At 39.2% G+C, this 25,919-nt stretch overlaps 2 protein-coding genes and 1 long non-coding RNA gene across 8 annotated transcripts in view; 2 read left to right on the plus strand and 1 right to left on the minus strand.

Annotated features, from left to right (window-relative positions):
- Positions 1-25,919, plus strand: part of LOC5516654 — a 192,681-nt gene that overhangs the window by 20,728 nt on the left and 146,034 nt on the right. For 3 of the 5 annotated variants that reach the window (XM_048721472.1, XM_048721474.1, XM_048721473.1), the window contains exon 1: positions 23,743-24,310. In XM_048721472.1, coding sequence (XP_048577429.1) covers positions 23,929-24,310 — 382 coding nt within the window. In that variant the 5' untranslated portion in view covers positions 23,743-23,928. Of the gene's footprint in view, positions 1-453; positions 753-1,138; positions 1,269-1,373; positions 1,434-4,685; positions 4,781-23,742; positions 24,311-25,919 lie in introns of those variants that run through there. The other 2 variants (XM_048721471.1, XM_048721470.1) reach the window with 2 other exon arrangements.
- LOC125559791 lies at positions 10,844-11,857 on the plus strand. The gene is made up of 2 exons (XR_007306445.1): positions 10,844-11,141; positions 11,578-11,857. It is a non-coding gene; the product is annotated as an uncharacterized LOC125559791 (long non-coding RNA).
- Positions 16,077-23,636, minus strand: LOC116603586 (28S ribosomal protein S15, mitochondrial-like). 2 transcript variants are annotated; one of them, XM_048721480.1, is made up of 6 exons: positions 23,453-23,636; positions 19,743-19,818; positions 18,532-18,580; positions 18,317-18,383; positions 17,959-18,017; positions 16,077-17,672 (listed from the first exon to the last, which is right to left on the minus strand). In XM_048721480.1, the coding sequence occupies exons 1-6, from the start codon at positions 23,544-23,546 to the stop codon at positions 17,442-17,444; spliced, it is 576 nt and encodes a 191-aa protein (XP_048577437.1). In that variant the 5' UTR covers positions 23,547-23,636; the 3' UTR covers positions 16,077-17,441. The 2 variants fall into 2 exon arrangements, with proteins under 2 accessions (XP_048577437.1, XP_048577438.1); XM_048721481.1 differs by lacking the exon at positions 23,453-23,636 and adding an exon at positions 21,180-21,219.

Here is a 25,919-nt window from a genome sequence, read left to right on the forward strand (position 1 = left end):
GGCCATATGTTAGAAAACTGTAATATGCTACCCTCGGTAAATAAAGATTATTGCATTGTATTGTAGATATCCACAGCGTTTGCTAATTCAAAGCAGGAATTTCTCGTTTAGTATTGTCCAAAAAATAGAAATAGTTAATTCTGGTAGAATAACACACAGTTGCACGGCCGTATCAGGGGGTGGGGCGCTGGGGCATGTGCAGCCCCCACCCCTTCCCCCTAACATTTAAAAGAATTAAAAGGAAATAACAATAGGGGCATGACAGTTCCCCAATCAACGATTTTTTTTTTCAAAAATGGTAAAAACAAGGCGTTGGCAGTTCTGAAACACAAGAATGGGCAACCTCCTTTTTATTCCATATTAATGATTTGGAGAATAATCCACTTTCAATCACTCCGTTTTTTTACATTTAAATCGCCCTAAATGAACTCGCTTCGTTTTTTTTTTTGTCAGAATTTTCGGTCTTCAAGGGTCTTTTCCATGTCTCTTCAACAAGATGTGTATGAAAACACGATCCCTCCGTTGGTTGACCTGGCTTTTGATCTAGGCGTCCTGGGATTGAAAGCTTTCTCTAGCGAGTCTCGCACGGATGATGACACGACAGACAAGATGCGTAGTTACATCAGTAACTTTTGTGACCAAGATAATCAAGCCGACGAGCAGAAAGTGATGCGACTCATATTCAAGCTATCAGAGCTTAGTCTGAGACTGAGCAAGTCGTGCAAGGGATATTCCAGGCCTAACGATCTAAGGTAGATAAATGTCATCTTCACGCCCTTGAAATCCTTTGATGATTGATCTTTTTTTTTCTGAGCGGTAGGGGGTAACAGTGCGCGCTTTTGAGAAATCTATCCAATCTGGATAAGAAAATGGCATTCACAAGCTATTGACTATTTCTATCCCTACCCAAATGAATGATGCGACTTTGCATTTAACATTCGGCTAAAATATAAAGTTTCAAGAAGTTTACTTTTATTGTTAGCTGTAGACTGCAAAGCATGGGGGTATTCCTAACAAAAGGGACTTGTTAAAAGCAGCTGTGAAGAGGGCTGCAGTGGCACTCGATGATCATGATACTTATTATTTGTAGGTTACTTTTGATTGTTGCTGATGCGTTTTATTGTAAACATCTTTCTAGCTGGCTGACGGAGCGAGTTCTGGAGATGGGAGAGCAAGGATTTTCTTTCTTCCTCACTTGCCTTTGTGGTGACTTGAGTGAGATGATAACAGCTGAAGAGGCTTTTCAGATGTGCGAAAAGTTCCTTAAGGTACCATTATGTATTGCTAGATGATATCATGAAAGAGGATATCAAATTGAATGATATTCCTGGATAACTTTTTATTTCTCGTAACTTCCTGTTTATCTCTTCAAGAAATTCAAAATCTTCTTCCCGCTGGATGCGCCAAACAAAAAGACACCGGATCGTCCTGAGGTGAGAAATGAGATAATCATTTTGTTATAAAAGAAGAAAAGATGGGAAAGCAAATACTTGACGTTTTCTTTAAATTTTTCTTGCGTCAAACATAAGCCATGGTCCTGTATTAGTCTTTCAAAATCATTGTCCAAGAGGCCGAAAGATCTAATTGTTTTCAACTCACCAACGAGATGGCCAAACTTAGATAAAAATAAGGGACGATTGAAAATGGTTTGTTTATCGGCGGTTGTTTTTCAGTGCTGGTCAATGGCCGCTGGTATTAGTTGCATTGAAGTGACTTCGAATTCAGTGCCATCATTTTGTCGAACAGAAGCATAAAGTACTTGAGACAGCGATTTAGCTAGTCATATCTTTTATTGGATAACTGAACTCTGTTTGACTTCTTTTCTGTAAATGAAAACCCGATAAAATTATTGCATCTCTCGGGAATGTCCCGCTGAAAGCTGGAGAACTTGAAAATATTACATGATGAATTTTTCGTTTTGGAGTTGTTTTCTTGCCGTTGTAAATCCCTTTTCCACTCATAGTTTGCTCTTTAAATCGTGCTTGCAAAGCATTTACGAGGGTTATTGGAGGGACTTCTGTGTCACTCGATCATCGGATGATTGGAAGGACAACCCGTAAATTTTTTGTGGATTTTCTGTGCTTTCGCAACACAGCAATCCTTAAATCATCCTGTAAACTTCCGGTGTTCAACTTCCGGTTAAAGCTTAGTACTATATAGCCTCGTTCCCAGGCTTCTCCTTTGTAATCTCTTTTTCCTAGGCCCCATGATGCAACGCGGTATTTTGTTTTCAAAATGGCGGAATGTTGTAGCGCTGACACTGCTTGGGAAAGCGGCAAATCAAACGTGACGTCACTAACGAGAAGCCGCGCAGCGAAAAGGAGCCTGGGACGAAGCTAAGTACTATAAATGAGGGCATCGACCTGTGACCGATACGGTCATTTCTTAATAAAGCCGTTAAGCATATAATAATATATAAGCTAGTATTTTCAGAAAAGTCTTTGATGTGGGTTGAGCATGCGCCTTCGTCACCGGCGTCAATCGATCTTTTACGGTTCAGTCCAATTCAAGTTGTTAGTTTGCAAACAAAAGACGTAAAATGCTAGCAAAGCTTTTAATTCTCTTTGTTTTAGTACTTGCCGATTCACGTCTCTGGGTTTTCGCGTTGTTTGTTTGAATTTGTGCTGAAAGAACAAATAGCCAAAACTTCGACTTTTAAGTCCGAGAAACATGAGGTAAAGGCTCGGTTACCTGGGTCTCTGTTTGCAGGGTAATAAAAAAAGCCTCTGTTAGAAGGACAAAATAGAAGAGGATGGATTTCCACAAATTAATTTTTCACAATTCTTCAACAAAATTCGTACAAACACATACCCTGGTTTCAGAGCCTCGGACGTCTCTATTAATGGCCTTCGAGGTTGAGCGAAAAGAAAACTGTCAGAATTTCTTGGTTTCCATGGCCAGGCGTCAATTGGCCAATCAGCGACCAAGTTCAGATTCTGAACCTTGCAGAAGTCGAAATAGCGCTTCGAGAGGCCAGAGGCTTTATCTTGCTTGCCACTAAATAGAGAGACGTTCGAGGCTCTGGAACCAGGGTAACAAACATATGGCCCCTGATTATTCACCGAAACAATTTTGCGCCTTTTTAGAATGTTAACATGCATAAAACACACTGTATGATAGTAGCGTGATAAATTATTGCGGGTATTTAATTTTGTTTCCGGAAAGAATGTGCTGAAAATTTCACATATTAGCAAAAAGCTTTTCGATTCGTACGATACCAATAGTACTAAAGCTAATTTTAGTTACACGTCGACTCAGTAATGCCACGTTAGTGTAGCGGTGCGGACACTTGTCTCCGACCAGAGCGCACTGCGCGAGGAATGGATTCCATGTCCAATACACCAAATCAATAACATAAGGATGAAAATATAATATGACGTAAAATTTTTGTTGATAGAAATAAATGTCACGTGAATAAGAGGCCCCGCCTTTTATTCTAGGACAAATTTCTAGCCCATATCGATATTTTTCCCTAAGTCCTCTCCAGATATTATGTAACGCATGGTTATCTAGCCTTGTGTGAATTTTTAGAGAGATCTGTTAGAGCGATTAAAAGCGAAAGCTTCGAAATATAGCAAATTTATTTAACAGCAAAGTTGCGATGAATACTTACGGCTCAATTTAAAACATCATTTTATGTTATATGTTCCTATCTCTGCCACTATGTTTTCGTATTTATCAAGAAGCTAGTCAGATGAAAGGGTTCACGCTATTTTGAATAAAGAGTCCATAAAGGTATAGTGGTGGCAATTGGCATATTGAAATAGTCCTTTAAAAAGTCGTCGCTATCCCACTATCGCACAACAGTCTTGACGCAGGGTCAATTCCTGTGCTAAGAATGTTGTTTTCTATTCGTTTCTCAGGTGGAAACTACAGATACGCTGTAAAGATACTGTTACTGTTAGCGATAGAGTGATTTTCATTAACCCGTAAACTACACTTTAGCGTATTACAATTTATTGTGATCTGATTCTATTGTACTCTTCTGTGTTTTACTGACCATTACGCTTTGACTATCACATTTTGTTTCACGGGTTAATGAAAACCACACTACATATTCAAAACAGTATTAACAACCGGTCCAGTGAAGTGATTCCTGTGCTGGATTCGTAATCAAGAAATTTGCTGGGTTGGAAGACGTCATTAAATTAAACTGGCTTCCAGTTAAAGAGAACGTGAAATTTAATATATTAAAACTTGCTCACAAATCTTTATACAATAATAGCTTTCCTGAATATTTAAGACTAAGTGTTCGCAATGATACTGGATATAACTTGAGGTCATCAGCTGCTCCTGTTTTCTCAATTCCTAGAGAATCTGGAACTTTCCAACACTCAGCTGCCATTCTTTTTAATTAACTTCCACCATCGCTTAGGAACACTTCGGACTACAATGCTTTTTGTAGGAACATTAAGAAGGACTTAAGACAGTCACTTTGAATACACGTTTAATCGACATTTTATATACATATTATATATACATATTATTATTATTATTATTATTATTATTATTATTATTATTATTATTATTATTATTATTATTATTATTATTATTATTATTATTATTATTATTATTATTATTATTATTATTATTAAGTTCTTCTTATAGAGTCTTTATGTTATTATGTAAAAACGTCATTTTTAGAAAGTGTCTAAAAGATGACTATATTGATTCTTTATAAACAGGGGGCAACTGCTTTGGTCAATGGCATCTTGGAGCTTTTCACAGATGTAGCATACAAGAATTCAAACTGGAGTGAAATTGAACTTTGCATTTCAAGGTATAACCGAAATACTGTGCCAAATGTTCGTTTTTGTGCCTAGCATCCACTTTTTCGAATAAAACTTCTGGTACGATAACGGAAAAGTTGATGGGTGTGGAGTTACTCACAGGAGGTGTACGTTTCAGTCCTGTCAAATCCAAAATATAGCTTTTTAATAAGATTTTTCTATTTAGGCCTTACCCATTCACCATTAAGGCGTTTTTTTTTTATCACATTCAATTGTCACCCATTGGATAGTATGCCGTCCTCTCTGGTCCCCTGGATGGCTCAGCATCTCCGTGTGATAGCCCCTGTCAAGCAAGTACCGTCAAGCATCCTACTATCTACTTCCGAGAAAACGTTCAATAAGCATGTAGGTTACATGGCCATATGTTAGAAAACTGTAATTCTGTTAATATGCTACCCTCGGTAAATAAAGATTATTGCATTGTATTGTAGATATCCACAGCGTTTGCTCAGGAATTTCAGGAAGATGACGGTTCCATGTCTCTTCAACAAGATGTGTATGAAGACACGACCCCTCCGTTGGTTGACCTGTCTTTTGATCTAGGCATCCTGGGATTGAAAGCTTTCTCTAGCGAGTCTCGCACGGATGATGACGCGACAGATAAGATGTGTAGTTACATGAGTAACTTTTGTGAGCTTGTTCACTACATAGGTCAAAAGAGATGGTCAAAGAATTGGGAACGCACAAGGGAAAACGTCAAAGAGCGGCGAAGGTTGGAAAGACGAAGAGGTTGGCGCTGTGTAAAGAACGGTGCCGTTGGTGAGTCATTTTAAGATGCAATCAACAATCGACTACGTCCAAGAAAATCAAAGGCACAAAAAGGATCTGTTCCGCAGCCCGTTTATTTAGCTGGCTGGGAAGATGTTAGCCCCCTCGGATGCCGGGAAAAATTTGAAGAGCCGAACTAGTTGTGCTGAAAATAATTTTTGAGGCGCTGGAGCGGATGCTTGGGAAAAAATTGCCCCGATCGGTTATACTGGCAATTATTCATGTGCTTAAATGCTTAAACCACTGCTGGCTGGGAAAAAAATCCTCACAAATGCTGGCTGGGAAAAAAAAAGAAATGGTCCCTCCTGGGAAAAAGGAACAGATAACTTTTTTTTCCCAGCAACTTTCAAAATGGGTATTTTCGGCATCAGAACATATGCAAACGATGAAATATGCCAGTTTAACCTTTTTCGGGAAGGGGGGGTCGTTGTATGCCCTCGGAAAAATCCAAATTGTTCCTTTTTAAGAGATGCGCTGTGTAAGCGAACGACTCAATGGGTTGGGTCACCCCGCAGTCACGCAGCAACGAATTTAATGTGGAAAAAAGCGAATCAAAGGTTTTTAGGAAACATATTAATACTGTACATTCAAGGGCTTCTTTATTTGACTTTTAATTAACTTCTTTTTATATGGCGCTGGTATCTCGTGTTTTATTTCGATTGTTATTCATTCTTCAGCTTCAACCGCGTTTTGGCGGTCAAACTCCGAGCTCGAGAGTGCGTACCTCTCTCCGTTTGTTGACGCATTGATAGAAGCCGTGTGCGACCCAATGCTGCTTGACCAGTGCTTGCGAGAGGTATGTATAGGGACGAACCTAGCCTCCACAGGCATCTCAAAGACCAGAAAAAGAAAAAAAAGGATTGGGTTTCCTGTGGCAAAAAGACGGAAGTGACAAACCGGTGTGGCAAAAAAAACGGAAGTGACAAACCGCAATTTCGCCACAGGTAACCCATTCTTTCCGTCCTTTTCATTATGAGTTGCCTGCGGAGGAGGCTAGGACGAACAAAACAAGGCTGTAATTATTGCTACTTGATACACTCTTTTTGTTTTATAAGAACCTTTTCTATGTGAACTCCAAGCCTGAGTTTTCAACAAATTCTAAGAACTTGCTAAGAACATGTTAAAGCTTTGATATAGCAGCAAAAAAGGATTTGTTAGTCCGATGCGCTCTTAAAATGACTAGTCAAATTTTGTTCACAATAACAACCTATTGATAACTTCGTGTAATTCTCTTTTTTATCTTTTTATATACACTGATATGTTAATGTCCATTCCATGTCAAGGATTCTGTATGCTTAGAAAAACAAAAACATGTTCTGCTTTATTTATCACGGTTTCTTATTAGCTTAAGTAATGTTCATTTTGTTATTTCTTCAGGTATCTACTAGTCTGTATTCGTATCACAATAAACTAAACTGGAGAGGTTTCAAGGCCTGGTTCCAAGTCAGTCGTGCTGTTGATTGCTACTCTTCACTCAGCAAGCTGCTCGTAAAGTAAGTAATAACGCGCGGCCTGCAATCACCGATTTAACCGACCTAACAGGTCAGCTTCTTTATTGTATCAGTGTGTGGGGTAACTGTTCTAAAACACTCTTATTACAACTTTTACTAATCCAAAAGCGCGCTGCTAGAATTATCCTGTCTGCGGACTTCTCTGCTCCCCCCGTTGATCTTTTTCAAGAAATCAAATGGTTGCCTATTTTTGACTTGATAAAGCTTCGGAAATTACATGTATTGTATTGTAACAAATCCGGGTCTCACTCTAAGTGGTTGTTTCACCAACAAAGGTGATATAATTTATGGCTTAACTCATGAATGCTTGCAAACCATTTACTAGTTATTTGGGGGACTCAACCCTCATGGAATACTTTTCTAACAAATCTACCATATACATATACTTGTTACAGTCGTTATGAACTCGTTAAAGCCGCATTGTCACCAGTTTACTTCCGGTCGATTACGTAACAATCTCCGATGATTTTTAACGGAAAACGCGAAAAATATTTCAATATTTTGAAAGCATTGTGTCTATTGCAAGTTTCTTCGAGGATGTGATTGATAATTTAGAGCGGATGGCATGTTAAATATCTCGGATTCTAATAGATTCATTTGTCTTTTAACGATTGAGGTTTTCGTTGGACCTCCGGAAGTGAACTGGGTACCTTATTATGCAGAAGAGCCTGAATGTCTTTCCTCCCTTTTTTATAAAGGTCAAGAATGTAGAGCCATTTAAAATAATAATAATACTGGCTAAACGCATATATTCCGTATGTTTTTTTTTTCGTTTAGGACGATAGAAGCATTCAAAAAACGTGTCCTTGGCCCGAAGACAAAGGAACTTGTAACTAAGTTCATTAACCAACCAAACAAGCCTCCCCACAGAAACGCGAGTGAGGAGTTCAGTATCGGATTGAGATCTTATCGACCACAGAGGCACAAGAACAGTCTGGTTGAAATCCTAATGGCTGCGAAGGGCGTGATCAATACAAGAGATCCATTCGGTAGCACATATCGAGAGCTAGTGACTAGCCTAGTGACGCAGGAACCCGCCTTGAAAGATTTCGTCAAGTTCTGAGTCACGATTTCTAGATAGCGATCAGTGATGGCGGTAGTTGGGGAGGTGGGGGGGGGGGGGGGGGGGGGGGTGAGTGGGGGGATGGGGCTGGGCCAAGACCCCCCACCCCACCCCACACAACTTCTTACTAATCAGCAGTATTGCTGTGTTTATCAAGGGTTGTCATTCAGATCCCTCGACTAAAAAGAAAAACTAGCCTCGTATTTAAGGTATGTAGTCTGTAGTAGACACACTCTAGGTAGTGCGTATCTAGTTTGGTGGGTCCTTTTTGTTAGGATAAGCACATGGTTAACGTTCTGTAACCTGTAAGGGCCAGTGTATCCATAGTCCGGACCTGGGACTCTCTTTGCGCTCGACATTCTGGCTCGCGTGAAAGAGGGTCCAGTATTTAATGCATGCGCATGCGCGAAAATACACCGCATATAAATACACCGCATATATGCGGTGTGGCCTGGTTGCTTAGTTCAAGATGGCTGCGAAAGGGAAGAGCGAGGGTGTATTTCAGAAATAATACGCTGATTTTGGTCGTGGGTAAATACTTGATTGTCAGTCTTTTCTGAGATAAGGACAGATGATAATTAGAGTCTGGAAAATTATCAATCAAAGAGCTTTTCCGTTTTCGTTATTTTAAAGCGCGGGAATCGACCCTCCTTAGGCACGTTCGTTATTGCGCGCGCTCGTATTTCAACTTTTGCCGTGAAGATCGCTGATTGGTACATGTTCGCGCATGCGCATGCAATAAATACTGGACCCTCTTTCACGCTAGCCAGAATGTCGAGCGCAAAAAGAGTCCCAGGTCTGGACTAGTGTATCCAACGCATGAATACTTTTCGATTAACATATCTAAGTATAGTCATAGCTTGATAGAAAGAAACGTTGCAGTGAAACTTATATATCACCTCTAAGGTCGGTGAGGTTAGTTAAGTCAGAAACAGTAATGTTCAGGGTTCATATATAAGTAGTTACTTGAATGAATTATTATTGAGCTGTCATTTTCTCTATTACTATTTGAATTTTTAGATTTTTTTATGACATTAATAACTTGCTTTTACCACAAACCCACATATCCAGTATTCAGTGGTTGTAAATAATGGAATAAAAATTCCTGCAAAATCTGGAAATTGTCTTGAAATTGCCCATATCCCACTTCACTAAACCCCACCCATGATGCATTGCAGTACTATACCTGACATCCTGTAAACATGCAAAATAATTCACATATTACAGGGGTGGGGTGGGGCACTGCGAGCACGTGTTCCCCCTCCTCAGTATTTTCCAAAAATATAAGGAGATGATCAGTAGGGACATGGCTGTACCCGGATATTTCTTAATGTTTCTGGATCGTGCCCAGCCCCCAAAATAGTATTTTTCCTCGCGAACAGCTATCAGGGAACGGAGATCTATAGGTAGAAATGATGGTATAACTCTAGTCAAAATCGCATGGTAATGTGATAATTTCACGTGTCCTCAGTAAAATAGTTACATATTTATATACCTGTGCACTATTCGAGAATGCTTATAGACTGTCTTAGCCCCTCAGTTGGCGAACGTCAGTAAAAATAAGAAGAAAATCGGCCCTAGCCTATGTACAGCGCTAACTACCCTGACAACAGGCATTGTTGCAAGGTTAGTTAGCGGTTGTACACAGGCTAAATAGGACCGTGACGTGCGCGGTTCCAGCTCACCACAGGTATGTTTTCGCATAAGTTAATCGCTCTGATCGCCACACAAGGAGAACCACCGTAAGAAGGGGGTCCCCACCCCTGTGGCGCGACAAACCTATGGCCTGTGGTGACCTGGGACCGGCGCGCGCAACACGCGTATTCTCATTTTTACTGACGCTCGCCAAAGGAGGGGCTGCAAGTAGTCTAGAATGCTAAAATATTTGTTAAACCCCGCCAGTTAAACTCAAATCTACAGTAGTTTCATTTTCGCGTTGTTCACTTTGTTAGACGGCTACTGGAATACACTTTGCGGACCTGCCCTATTATTCGGTGTACAAAGAATGCAGTTAGCACCCCCCTCCCCCCCCCCGTCTTCCAAACCCCTCCCTCATGTTTGTGTTCCTTGTCTCGCCAATATGCAGGAAAGAAGAAAATTTTCATTTGCGTGCAATTATATTTTGGAACTTTTTAACTTGGCCTTACTTGCCTTCAAATAGCCTACGTACGTGTTACACCGAGAGCAGATCGGTCTTGATAGCCGTCCTAGTGTTTTTCTCTTTCGTCGGCAGCCATGGAAACCCTGAATTGTAGTATCATTAACCAATGTCTAGGTGGTGAGTTTAATGAAGAATCTTTCAGCTGTCACATTAATGGGTAATCAAAGAATCATTAAAAGTATTTGACATCTGCTAGAACCAAACTGAAAAGACTCAAGAGCGATGCTGGAGGGTAGAAATCTGCGGTATTTTACCTTTTACACTGCGGTTTTCAATATCCTGCGAACTTTCGTCAACAATTCCCAACTGCTCAGTGGAATTACATTTAATACTTTTTGATTGGCCAGCGCGGAGAGGTGGTGTTAGGGGAAGCCATTTCATTGCTGGCAAATAAAAATGCTCAAGGATTTTGAATGAAGGAAACTAGAATGCAATTAATCGTCCCGAGAGCTCACAACATAATTGATGGTATAATGCTTTCTCTGAAATAAGTGTACAAAAGAGACAAATGTCCTGCTTAAAAAATAACTTAACAGCATTAATTCAGACAAAAAAAAAGAAAAAAGATAGGATACTCGCTTTACTTGCGCAATTTAGTAAACCGTTGATATTTTTTAATGACACGTCCCTAAATCAAGCTCAATCAAATCTAATATTTTTGTTTACTGGGTGGCCGTGGAGACAAAAAGGGACTGGGGAGATTTGAAATCAAAGGAACACCCAAAAGGAAGACCAGAAAACAGTGTTGGGTTCTCTGTCCTCTGAGGGAGCGCACATAGCGCTTTGTTTCGAAGCCACGGACAAAGGGCACCGCTCAAAACAATTCAAACTATATTAAAACCGTCAAGGTGAGTTCCCTGACTGATATTAGGCAAATCTTCTTTCCTGTTCAATTTTTTGAAAACCTGTCTACGCCTGTAGTGTGTTATTGGCTGCGCGTTACGATAACATTAAAGATACGTTTGCTATTTCTAAGCTTTTATGTTATACTCAGATTTGATCTTATGGATATTGGGTATTGTCAGTGCCTGCTTGATTTGACAGGGTCAACATCGTCTTATCTACCTGAGAGGATTTCAACACATTTTAATTCTTCAACTGATAAAGATGAATTGCTCACGAATCGAAATTGGATAATGAATTGATGTTGAATGATCATTTGCTGAGTAGTAGATTACCCCCATTAGAATCCCCTTGAAAACATCTCATTCAATCAAATATTCAAGGAGTGAGGTAAATGGATTAGAAGACTGATAAAGATTGTGCTACCTCATTAATTAACAGAGGCTACGAATATTCAAGAGGGAGATCCTCCAGGCAATCCAAATCCTATGCGGCCTGAGAAGTTTACAGCTGGCGAAACTTTATATGGTTGAGAAAGACAAGCTGTGGAAATCCTTAAAAATCCAAGAAAAAACAGATTGTTCGTAAAATAAGAAGGGAAAAAGCATTGTTTCATGCTGATTCTGTTCTAATGCGTCACATTGCATGTCTGAAGTTTACGGCTAAATCCCTTCGTTCGTCATTGAAAACTTCAAGCTGTGGCTACACGATTACGGATCCAGGAAAAACAAGTTTAAAAAATGTGTATATGTGGACAGATTACATCTTTACGGTGAGAGGACGCATTCGAAGTTAGACGGATACAAAACGGATACAAAACACCCGTATGAATACTGCAGATTTTCTTATAACACAAGGCACATCATTGAGAATAGAGATGCCAAGAATTAATGCAAGCTCAAATTGCACTCTCCCTGAACCAAGCAACAACTGCGCAAGCGCTATAAATGTGGCATTTCTCACCGTAATCGGAGTCACAGCCCTTATCGCCAATATCATACTAGGAGTCGCATCGCATTCCATCTGGGCTCAAAACAAATCAGCAGACAAAATCTTAATTTTTAATCTGATGATGTCTTGTTTGGTCATGTTGGTTGGTCTCTTTCTTCATATAATTGCAATCATTAACATGGATTTATTCCTTGCCTGTGACAGTACGATTTATTCTGTCTACAAATTTAGAAATGCAACGTATATCAGTGCGATCCTCGCTACCCTAGCAACGCTAGTAGCCATTGGTTATGATCGCTTTGAAGCTTTAACGAAGTTTCCAGGGCAACGAAAACTGACAGTGAGGCGGTCTTGGGCCCTTGCAATTTTGACATGGGGCGTGTCGACAGCTGTGGCAGTGATACTTTACAGGGGACCTTTGGAACCAAATTGCGACAAAAAATGCGTCAAACCCGATCTAACCCTCGATATTTCAAGCAATCATACAAATGCACATTTACTCGGAAGGGTCCTTATGGTATCTGCTTACATCTTTATTTGTTGCGTGTTGACTGTCACGAGTTTACTTAGAGCGACTTGGGCGATACGTAGACCACCAGCAAATAGATGCGATGTATGGTGTGATGCGGGCTCGAAAAGAGGTCGACTTCACCAAAGTATGCGCTGCCATCATGGTAACTTACATCCTTATGTGGTCGCCCTCCGCACTGAGTCAAGTTGTGCGGTCCTCAAGACCGAGTCTGAGGACACTATGTGCTAATTATTGGTTGACGTCATTGGCTTTCAGCAGCGCGTTACTTGTGCCGGTTATTTATATCACACTTGATAAGCGCTTGTGGAAAGGTTTAACCAGACGCAAGCGACGTTTTAGAGATGAGCAGCAAAGAGATCACTCTCGCAGCCTCAACCAGTCAAGTGTCACCATGTTTAGTCATGTTACACATAGTAGTACGACCACACCGTTTTAAGTAATGCTCCGCGTAAGAGGCAACCCAACGGCAAATGCACGCTGGCATGTCAAAAATGCCAAAAAGGCCAATAAAACACAACATGATTCATAATATTTTTTTAATATTTTGGTAATAGGGTTAATTACTATGTCTGATCCAGCTTTTCAGGTACATTTTATATGGGGAACCTTGTAAATATAAGACGACTAACAGCTATTGTTCTGGCTTGTTCTGATTGGTTCACCCCAAAAATCACCACTAAGGTATATAACAAAGGACATGAGCAATTTCTTCAAAATCTTACTATCTTCTATGTGTCCTGCATGCATGTTTGGTATAAAAAAGATCCTATGTGGGAAAGCTATAATTAAGCTTTTTGCCGCAGGACAATGGGACTTTGTCTAGTTTTCACACGGAGCATTACTTAATACATTAAAATCCGTAGGCGAATCGTAAAGTATGCGGTACGAGGTCTAATTTTAAATTCAGTTAACCATAGTTAGTAGAGTTAACTATGAGTTAACAGCAGGCGTTTCAAGTTCTTTTTTTTTGCAGTAGTCCGGCGGATATGTGCAGTTTTTACCTTGAATTGCGCACTTTTTGCTAAAGTTACCAATTTTAGCATAGTGATAGTTTTTAATACCCCAGTTTGAAGAACATCTGTGGCTTAGCACATGATTTAGGACATATTTGTTTTCTTCAGCTCGATCGATTGAACTTAGCCTAATTATATGATTTCACCACGCCCACGCAGTCTATCTAGTTATTCTACAGCTTGCCTGTAGTTGTTTTTGTCATAACATGTGCACTGAGTAAGCATGTTTCCAGGTATGAGCGACCCGTACTGTGAAGTAAGCATGGGGAGCCAGGAGCACAAGACGCGCGTCTGCCCTCAGACTCTCAACCCGAAATGGAACTCGACCATGACCTTCACAGTCAAGGACATGGAGCAAGATGTGCTTTGTATCACAGTGTTCGACAGGGACTTCTTCTCACAAAACGGTAAGGACACTAAATTAGCCATTATGGCAATTGATCATATCCATGCCTGCTACTCTTTCTCGGGCTAAGTTCTCTAAGAGTGCCTTGTATAACTGGGTTCGACAGGGACTTATCGCTAAACGGTAAGGACACTGAACGCCCTGTCACACGTAGACTTTTCGGTTGCAACTTGTCTCGCAAAATAAATGTTGCAGGTCGCACGCGCCCTGTCACACGTGATGTTTTTCCTGCGATTTGAAGCAATTTGTTGCAGAAAGTAGAAGAGCGTTCTACTTTTCATGCGACTTTGAGAAATGCAAAACAAGTTGCAAAAGGTTGTGTAACACGCAAATAAAAATGCGTGTTCTCGCAAGAGAAAAAAAACGTACGGCCTTAAAGCAGCCATTACGGCAATTGATCATATCCATACCTGCTACCCGTTCTCGAGCTATTTAGTACTGTACATGCTCTGTCTCACTGGGTTCGACAGGGGTCTACTTTATAGTTTAATTATTGCAAACTATACCAAACTTTTTCATAAGGGTTGTACTATTACACCTATGGAAGCAGCCCGGCTGTAACATAAACCAGGTCAAAAAAGGTCCACCTTAAAAGAGTAGAGTTAAGTATAGAGTTAAAACAAGGACATATTTTTCTAAAAAGAAGACCACATAGAGCTACATTTATCCTCTTTTATCTTTTTTTTCACAGACATTTGATTGTTTTTACCACTGTGTTATTTTTTCCAGATTTCTTGGGTCGTACGGAAGTCAGTCTTGCAAGTCTGTTAAAGAAAGGCAAGGGACCGTGGCACGAGAGGCTACTTCTACACGAGGTCACTACGGGCGAAGTGCTGGTTAAACTGGAGCTTCATTGACTCACAGGGGACAAGTGACTTGTGGGAGAGGTCATAGTAACATAGGAGCTACAATGGCAAGTTACGTGCAGGGGGGATTTTAGTCAAATTGGAGCTACAATGGCAAGTTACGCGCAGGGGATGTCTTAGTCAAGTTAGAGCTGCCGTGACAAGTGACTTACAGGGGAGGTCTTAGTCACATTGGAGCTACAATGGCAAGTTACGTGCAGGGGAGATCTTAGTCAAATTGGAGCTGTCGTGACAAGTGACTTGTTGGAGAGGTCTTAGTCATATTGCAGCTACTGTGATAGTGCCTCCCCGAGAAGGTCTTAGCCTCAAAGGAGAGGTCTAAGTCATATTGGAGCTACCATAACAAGTGACTCACAGGGGAGGTCTTAGTCATTTTACAGCTTGTGTGACAAGGTGGCTTACAGCTCGCCTTAGTCATCTTTGAGTAACATGGCAACCCACAGGGATGTCCTGTTTTGTCCATACTATCTTGAGGAAGGCCTCAGAAGAACCATTATTAAGAACCTACAAATGGATAGCTTAACACTATTCACACACTCACAGCCCTAGTGATAGATAGACCAGGCGGGAACCACAGAGACCCTAACAGTAGACAATAAGGACCTTATACAATGATAGCCTCTACAACATTGAACTGGGAATTTGGTGAGGAAAAAGCTGGTAGTCTAGTAGACCAGGAATTTCTTGCTTTAGAGCTCCATGCCATCTTTCCAGTGCAAACAGTAAAACCATGAAGAACTGAAATATCTGTGGCATGTTTTTTGACTTCTGACGAATCAGACACAAGAATTCAAACACTGTGAATTATTAGAGACATTTAGCATCGCGTTTTCAGTTTTTTATCGCGAATTGCCGTTACCGGTTTGCTGTTTGACGTACTGGCGAAATCGTAGTGTAGCACATTTGGCGGGAAAAAGTGCAAAACATGTGCTCGACTTCAACCAAGCCAAAAAGATTAGTAATAGTAAAGAATCAAATTATAAAGAACGCTAATTCATGGTTTCTAACATGAGCTCATAAAAAAAATGAGGGGAAAACTGCCGAGGTAAATCACTTGCCGCTAGACGGTGCTCCTGAGGTCAAAGCGCGAAACGCAGACTGCAAACTTGACGCAAGGCCTTGTCACGTGCCACCCAGAGGTTTGACGTTTCCGAGAAAAAAAAACGCAGTGCTAAATGTCTCTATTGAGACATCTTTTAATGTGTGAAGAAACATTCTACACATATTTGCAGTGTTCACGGTTTTACTGATTGTGCTAGGTGACAACCTATCCTTTGTTTTTAACTCTCAACTGTGAAGGACCTACCCTGGTACCAAAGCTTCCAGACTTCTCTTGCCCAGTGACGCTCAGACAAAATACCGAGACAAGGGCGGGTAGGAGAGAGAAGTCTGGAGGCCTTGGTACCCAAGGTATGAAGGTCCCACCATCAAAGCAGTATTAAGAAAAGCCCTACTATGGCATAACTTTTTTCCATCTAAATAAAACTATAGCAACACAATATTACAGACATTTTTAGTCTTGTATGTTTGAACTCTGAGTCAAACTATTTGTGATTTGTATCAATGCATCATTTTTTGCAAACATGTTTATTCCTGACCAAAAGTAGAAAACAATAAATGAACAAGTTAAACGGTTTATATTAGAAAAGGTATTTGTTAATTACATACAAAATGAATGTACACACAGAGATAACCATAAATGAACAAATTGAAGAAATTTTTTAAATAAAACACAATTGTACATACAAAGTTTTGAGAATAGATTACCATGATTATCATCAATTTATCAGCCATTCATTTTTCTTAAAACAACAGACCATTCCAGCTACAGTATAAGCTTGCATGCGCGTTTTTATTGTAACCTACCTCAACTACCAGAATGCAGCATGCAAATTTTTTAAGCTTGCACCAAACAAAGCGTGTGCTGCATGACGGTAGTTGAGGTAAGTTGAGCGCACGTGCATGCTTATACCTGGAGTGGCCTATTGGCACGGCGAGCAACTTGAAGTATTATTATTTGAATTTTTTTTTAAGGAAACTAAATTGATCTTGAGGACTTCAAAACACTAAAAGGCTTAAAGGAAATGGCTCTTCTGTTGTGTTACCCTGCCACTTAAAAAATAAAGTGGCGAAAATAAATAAAACTCAAATTTTAAGTAATGGGGGAATGGAAAAAAATTGTCAATCAATGGCTGTTGTTTTTAGGGGGAAGGGAGCAAGCAAGGGGTACAATTTTCTATAAGAAAAATATCTGAATAATTTTTTTAACCACTATCAGTTTAAGTACATTTTCTTTCCCCACTTTGTTTCTATTTGGTTATGTATTGACTGCAGCACTTATTTGAAACTATAAAAATATTTCCACGATCAATTTATTTAATATAAGAAACAGTTTCTTTGGCCTTGAATGGTTCTTTGAGGGTGCTTATTCTAGGCTACAGGTTTTTATACTGTACTAGGTGTAAGGTTTTAACTGTACCCAACTTTTTTTCTCGGCATGAGCTAATTTCTGTGCTCTGTGAAATACATGTCTTTTCTCAAGTGATAATTTTCCTGTCCAGGAAGCTCCTCTTCTCCTTAATTTCCACACCAATCTTAAATTTCCTAAACTTGTACTTATTCCACTTGCTATGAGGGCTTTCTAGCTCAGGTATATTCAGCTCTTGAAGGAGTTGAAGGTAACCTGGAAAATCCTTGTTTTTTAGATGCTTCAGCTTTTTCTTACGCTGGTCTGTCAGCCAGTGTAGAAACACTTTGTTGTGTTTATCCTACAAGAAAGGTAAAACAATCACAACTGATGGAATCCAACCCACCAGCTGACCATCCTTCTGTTACTTGTTCAAAGAAAAGTCTTCTTTCTAGTGCAGGGACAAAATTTTGCATCCCAAATATACAGTACATACAACGCTTACTAAACCCCAAAGAGGCAAAGTTTTTAAACCCTAAAAAAATACAGGCAAAAAAATTAGAACACTTAAAAGATATCAAACCTGCTTCCAGGTCATGCCAATATCAGAGCAGCCCTCCCCTCCCCCCTGGGATATCAATACTTACTTTTGGCCTTTCTTTCATGTGTCTTTCAAGTGTGTTGATCTTCAAAGTCAGTTCAGCAACTAAAAGAAAGTTTACACAGAAATACAAAAACAACTTAACAAAAATGCTGCAAGAAACAAACATGCCAATACCTCCCAACGTTTTAGAATGCCCCTAAGAGCCTTAAAACATGAGTAACATTAAATTGACACAATTTAAGTTGTAAAGGACAGAAAGACTGGAGGTTACTCTTCCTCAAAGCAAAAAAAAAAAAAAGAATTGATTATTACTAGTCTCCTTTCCCCCCACCAAGCTTGGTTTGTGGCAGAGACCTGCATGACTCCATCAAAATCGGCTGCATAGGAGACTAGTCAATTACCAGATCTTTGTGAGTAGCCTTCATAGTTGTTTTTCACTTCTTGTTCTTCAACTTTTCTCTTCTCAAACTGTAAAATAAAAATTGGAAAATTGGAACTTGCATCATAAGGTTTGGCCTGGATTTGATTATGTGACTGAAAGCTTAAAGTGAGGAATAACGTAAGATAAAGATTGGGATGCAAGGGTTTTTCGCCATTTTTGTTTTATGTTCCATACCCTGTTCGCATTCTCAAGACTGAAGATTCTTTTCACATTCTCTGGTGCCCTGAGTACAGAATAAAGAATGAGAGTCAGATAACGTGCATGAGCCAGCCAGACATATTGCAAGTGCATGTGACTTTGTTCTCGAATGAGAGTCAGATGACTTGAATGAGCCAGCCAGACATATTGCAAGCATAAGTGACTTTGTTCTCGATTGCCTTTTTAAAAGTGTGAGTCTCAATTTCCATGTGTTGAGTTTTTATATAGGGCTTAAACCAGGCAGCACGCGACCTCGGAGTAATCATCGATTCGAGTTTATCTATGACAAAACATGTCAACAGCATCTGCAAATCAGCCTACCATTCTATAAGGAACATTGGCAGGATACGGAAATACCTTGACCGCAATAACTGTGAGCAGCTCATTCATATTTTCATAACTTCAAAACTAGATGCCTGTAATAGTCTTCTGTCTGGACTCCAAGAAAAAGAAATAGCCAAACTACAGCGTGTTCAGAACTCTGCCGCAAGACTAATCGTTGGTGCTAAGAAGAGGGACGCCATTACACCCATTCTTAAGGAACTTCACTGGCTAACTGTTGCTTCTAGAATAGACTTTAAAATTCTTACAATCACACATAAAGCTCTCCACAACCAGGCTCCTGAATATATCACTGAACTCTTAACACCGTATACGCCATCTCGATCCCTTAGATCTGCTAACAAGAACCTTCTCGTCATTCCTAAATCACGAACAAAAACTTATGGGGACAGATCTTTTTCAAACTTTGCAGCTAAATTATGGAACTCCCTCCCCCTACACATTAGAAACACCGACTGTCTCGGCAAATTTAAATCGTCTTTAAAGACGTACTTATTTTGTAAGCACTACAACAATTGATTAGTTTTTAACCATTAGAAATATAAGTAGAATAGAGTAGGATGTTTGTAAAGCATTGAGATTTTTATAATGCTATATTAAATTATTATTATTATTATTATTATGATACTTGGTGCCAGTACGGTATCTTTAATTCTAGGATGGAATGAAATTCACCTTGATTCGAGTGCATTATTCACTACTATGATGAATATCTGAGTTGCATAGGATTTGTAGCCATTAAAACCACGCAACAGGCAAGCCAACAGACTTTTATATGAGCTACATACTTTTTCCCCTTTGGTTTGCAAATTTTAGGAAGTGCAACTGCAACTTGACATACTTACGCTTCAAGCTCTTTGATATTCTCATAACCACAAATCCACTTTCTTCCCATGGAAGAGTCTGTTGTTGTTAGGTCATCTATGAAAAGCAATAAACAATTACAAACAAAATTCATAGCGTGTTTAGCCACAGTTGTCCCCAAGCTGCAGTGGATGTGTTTTGTGTCTGTAAAACCTACGATGAGTAATTGCTTGTTAACATTGAATTGAGTAATTTGAAGAAGTTCAAGGGGTTACCTACCCAAGTTACCTACCCATTGCATAGTCACTATTTGAGAAGATTGTTAAAAATCTCAAATAATAGAAAAAAGCTGAGAACTTGACCCAAAGTGTTTACTAATTGAAAAACTAGAAATATTCTTTATTTCTCAGGCATCCATTGCAAGATACAGTAGTGACAAAAAATCCATTCTTTGACTCAAAAGATGTGAGGACAGAAAATTGAGTAAATTGTGACGATAACTGCCATGCAGCTCCCAACAAGTGTGACACATGAGTTTTGTATTTGTTACAGAGAAGAAACTACATTTTCAACAATTATGGTCTGTTTTATTAAAATAAGCATAATTTTTGCATTGTTTTCACAAATCTGCTGTCTGATAATAGGTAGTAATAGCATCCGATAATAGGTAAAAAAAACACTATTTGTCATTTAGGTTGTAGTACAAACCTAGGGTGTCCAAAAACAAGTATAACGACCATTCATGAGTAAGAAAAGTTTTTTCATAAACTCGTTGGAATTCTGAGATGGTAATAACACAAAATATTTAAAAAGAGTAGGAAAACCATGTAAAGCAGAGGATTTTATTTGAAAAAAACAAACTATCATTATGATTATCATTTTAAGTTTTAAAAAGAGAACATACTTATGGGAATGCCATTGAAGCAGCAAATGTGCCAAAAAAAACCCACAACCTAAAAAAGTCTGCTATATTTTGCAGGTTTGTTTTCGTGAAGCTGAACAATTAGTAGTATCAGGTTTAGATACTAAGATTACAGGAAAATTTGTAGCCACACAATGATCTTCATCAACAACTAAGAAGACATGAAAAAGGGGACTAGTATATAATAATAATAATTTAACAATAATTATTAATTTATAAAGCGCTTAAAACTATGTTAATACATTCTAAAGCGCATATTTAAAAGCATGCACATATATTTTCTTATGTGTTTTGATTGACATCTCGATCTACGTCACAAATGACCCTGGCCTTCTCTTTCACAGTTTTTTTTCCGAAGGTTCACCATAATATGTAACTCAATATCGCAGGTTCTATTAACCCACACTAACACATAGCCTCCTCCACAGGCATCTCTTCTAACGGTAAGAAAAAGCGTTCTTTTTTCGATGCGGTATTCCTGTGGCGAATAGAGGAGAAAAATAACGCAGGGGGAGGGGGGGGCGAAAAAAGGAAGAAGAAAGAGAGAGATGCCTACCATATATTGACACACTGGATGACATCTACGCATGTGGCACTGCGCATAACATTTTCTACCATCTATGGGAGGGTAATTAGGAATTTGTAAAGAATATGATACTAACCGGGAGGAAGAGTAGAAATTCATCCACATGTGGATCGTTTTATTGATTCTCTCACTGAGACGAAGCAATTCGAAAACCTAAAGAATTCATGGCCACATCCAAACTTATTTGCATTTCCATTGTATTTATTGCGCTGTTCTATAGTAATCAAGGTGAGAAGTCCTGTATTCTACAGTTGGTCCGAAATTCGGGTTTATGCTTCTGTGCTTAGAACGCTAAAGACCTAAGACGGCGAAGCCTCAATTGAAGTGAAAACCGAGACGGCGAAGTCTCAATTGAAGTGAAAACTCTAAACCAAGCTGAAAACATCCAAGTCAATAAAGACAACAGAACAGTGCTGATCGAGCTTGATCACGTTGCCGCCGGTGAAGGCAAACATTCAGCATCGAATTCGCTTTTTAGAATCTATGGTTCCTTTCTTTTCAATAACTTCCTGTAAACCTTGTTGTATCCCATACTAGCAAATGGCAAATGGTTTTTGACATATCTAGGAATGAGTTCGCTTTGAAGTAGAAGCTTCGCGTTCGCTTGCCATGTTTTTTTTCGCAATTAACAAGGATTTTTTTGTCGCGACATTAGTTACCTGTGTCACCCCCGGTCAGGTAGGCAACTGAGGCGACACTGAGGCGACACGCAATGTACCAACCGTTCGATATATGGCAGGCAACTCTTTTATCCCCTCCTCCCTCCCCTCGGTACCAGTATCCCGCGTCCTAAAAACGCAAACACAGGTATCCCAAATCTGAATAAAGGCCATTACAGAGTATAGTAGAGCTGCCTGAGAAGGAGGCTAACTAACACACATCTTTTGGAAAACCATTAAGGGGAAAATGTTCAAGAGAATTGAAAACAGAATTCTCTGTATTCTCCCGCATTGGCATTCTTGGTTTTTTTTTACACATATTTACTGTATTTCACAAGATTTTTGTCCAAGTTGGGTCGACAGCTATGACATTTATAAACACCAGGCCCTACCAATCGATAAAAATTGATCATTGGAAACTAATCGAATTAATCAATATTAATCGATATTAATCAGTTGATTATTACTGATTGATATTGGAAATCGATAATAAATCGATACTCACAGCCCAAGAGTACTCAATCATATTGATTATTATCGATTAACATCCGGTTTTATCGATTTCTTATATTTAAAACTGACCACTGGAAAGCAAGGAGGACGCAACGGCTAGGACAACACGATCGAAAAAGATGTTCTTGCATGTGGCAATCAATAAAAATTTGATAGCAATGAAATAAGCAAAACATTATAGTCAGAGACAGATAAAAATTAACTAAGGACATTATTTCTACAGTAGGCAACGAAGTTAGTGGAGTGGAGTTTATAGTGCAAACGTCCGCGTCCTTTACTGAGGGGGAAACTTAAAATTGTCATGTCGTGGTTTTATGGAAAACGGCTGAAATGTATCAGACAGAATGCATTTCCACTTGCTGCTATTGAATTCTTAATCAAATTCCATTGTTTTCTGCCGTCGTCATCCACGTTGCCGTCGTCGCTGCTCAAGGTCCCTGATTCATCTAGATCAACACAATGTTGATTCAGATGCCATACCAATTGCATCATTCCAATGGGTCAAAAAGTTACTGTTGCATTGCAAAAACCAAAACAAATGCGGCACAACAAGGCTCGACATTTAAAACAGTGTCGAACTTTTGCAGTGCCACATGTAATTGATTTAGACGTTGAGGTTTGGCGCGGAAGAAGCGCGGCTCGATATCTTGTATATCTTGAATGTGGTTTGCATGGTAAAATTGAGCCCTTTTGAAGCAAGATAATGACTCACTTTGTTTATCTTACCTTGTTTATCTGATTTTATTTTTTGAAAAAGCAGTCAAACAATTGATAATGTTGGTTAAGGATGATACATTTTGACGGAATGGAAGAAATCGATATTTATCAATATAATCAACAATAATCGATAAGATATCAATATTTTTTGATAAAAATCGATAATAATCTATGCTCACACAGTTTCAGTTATTGAAACTGTGTTAGTATCGATTTCTATTGATTTCAGATATTTATCGATTGATTGATTTTGATTTTTTATCGATTACTATTGATTATTATTGATTATCGGAATTATCGATTGGTAGGGCCGGGATAAACGGTTAGGTGGAAAAGAATACGACATATATTTACCTTGAGGTTTCACAGCAGAAAAAGCTCGAATTTGAGCTACGTTCACGAAACTAGATTGCAGTAAAGTTCGACTTGCAAGTGAAAGCCTTATCATAGTGTTTTCTAGTCCAACCTTCTAACATAACTTCTCTAAAGCACTTGCTTTCACATGGGAGCCGCCATCTTGGAAACAAATAGCGGCCAGCTATCGCAGGCTCACCACAGGTGGCCCGACAAACAATTTTAATTAAATTAAATTAAAATTAAAATTAAAATTAAAATTCACCCAGACTTCCCACAGCCCGCGCGTCGCAAAGAGTTGTGGGAAGACGTAACGAGTCCAGAATTCGTGGAAAAGCGGAAGCAATTTATTCTAGATTCCAAGCAGCGAAACGCTCAATACAACGGCTACTGCTTGGATTCTAAACGTATTCGCGATTCGAGGGACATAAATCGAAAGATGTTTTTTGAAGTCCCAGTCCCGAAGTGAATTCAAAATGTCTATTTACCTCGACGAGTATGGACACGCTCATCGATGCTATGATGAATACGATGAAAACCAATATTCTTACTCTGATGATGACTATTTTGATAATTATGATGATGACGATTTTGATGATTCCTATTACCCCGCTTATGGGCGCCGTTCTTTATCCCCGCCGCCCAAGGCTTTGCCAACGCTGGTCGACAGCTGCTGCAAAATTCTTTCTGCAAATTTCCCCATCAGTTATGTACAAGACCAGTGGAAAACAGTCCCAGACGAGCTTCAGTTGAAAGTGATCTCAAGTTCTTTCCCTGCAGAGTTTCCTGCTACTGTTGGATCATCAAATTCAGATTCTTCTAATCGTTCTTATTGCATACCTACCATCATCCAAACAGGTAAACATGGTCTAACCTACCAAATGCTTATCGCCTTGTGACAAAGAGTAGATTCAATTCTAAACGACATAAATTAGACATAATTTTAAATTCTTTTATTTAGTATACATAATCTAAGAGATAACTACAGGATAAGCTGGCTTTTCAAAAGAAAAATTAATGCACTAGTCAATTGAAACCCCCAGCCCATGGAAGGGTGGGGGATTAGACTTTGATCCTGTACAAAACAGAGAAAAGCTCCCACCCCCTCGGGGAAAAACTGCAGTCAAATGCCCCTTCCCCTCAAGATGCAAACTATAGGCAACTACCTGGCATTTGAGATAACAAATCATATTAAATATCTTTCAAAGCAAGTACACTTAACTGAGTACATTTGTACCAATAACAATAAAGATAACCATTACTAAAAAATGGAAAAATAAATAATCTTCATTTTGCATTAGTTATCACTCATATTTGTTTTCACACATATTGTCGTGCAGCTTGACATAGTCTAATACACAGAACTGCTTGCTACAGAAGAAAGTCTCAAACCAGAAACTGACTTGACTTTTGCAAAGTACATTTGTGAGTCTATTCACTTGTCCCAAAACCCCCAGGCTGGGGACAAACCTTAGAGTAAAAAACTGTCAATTCCCCCACCCCTCCGGATAAATTTTTGTTAAAAAGTGCTCTAAACCCCCACTTTAACCCCCCCACTTCCCCGGGACCATGGGGGTGGGGGTTTCAAATGACAAAGTGCATAATTAAAAATTTTAATTTACTTGAAAGATCACTCAAATATTGATTGGCAAAATTTTTTTGATATAACTTATGTGAAACCTATAGAATTTAAGGTACAATACAACTCTTGCACATTTATATATATCGTTCGAGAAATTCTTTCAAACAGCTCCGGAAGAACTTTCTGGATCCAATGAACGAAAGCTGATGAAACTCTGAGTAGGATTTTGTGCGATTTCGGTTTGCAGGGACACTATCCAAAAACCTCAAACGCACCGATACGGGAGGGTACAAAATGCAGGTCGGGTGATTTTATAGTTTTTGTAGCTATTGCGCATGTTCGAGTAGATGCTATGTCATCACGTCGAAAAAAATCAAAAAGAAAAAAGTAAGATTTGCCGCGGTGTTTGCTGGGAAAATTTGACTTCGGGATATGATCGTTACGAAGCGCCAGCCTAGAATCACTTGATAAAGAAGAAAATATCAAAATAATCAAAAGATTTTGGGGTTTGTTAAACAATTCTTACATATTCGCTGAGCGGCTCCTATGGTAGCTTGCTTTGATAAACTCGAACGCGGCTGCATTCCATTCACATTCCGAATGATCGTCCAAGCTTTACGTCAAGTTATTGATTTATAAAGAGTTTGCAATACGTGCCCAAACACACGAGCTCATGTAAAAACGCTCTCATTTGATCATTTCGAGTATTTAAGCTCGGGTTTTTTCGCCCGTATCCGATCCCTTTTGACATTAAATCAAGTTGCAAAGCTTTATTGAGGTTTTCTGTAGGTTCAAACATTTCGTACAAAAACTTGCCCCCTCAAATTTACTTACGAATGATGATTTTGCACTTTTGATATTATATTAAGCAAAATACATATTGTA

Source organism: Nematostella vectensis, chromosome 14 (assembly GCF_932526225.1).
Source record: "Nematostella vectensis chromosome 14, jaNemVect1.1, whole genome shotgun sequence".
Lineage (NCBI taxonomy): Eukaryota > Metazoa > Cnidaria > Anthozoa > Actiniaria > Edwardsiidae > Nematostella > Nematostella vectensis.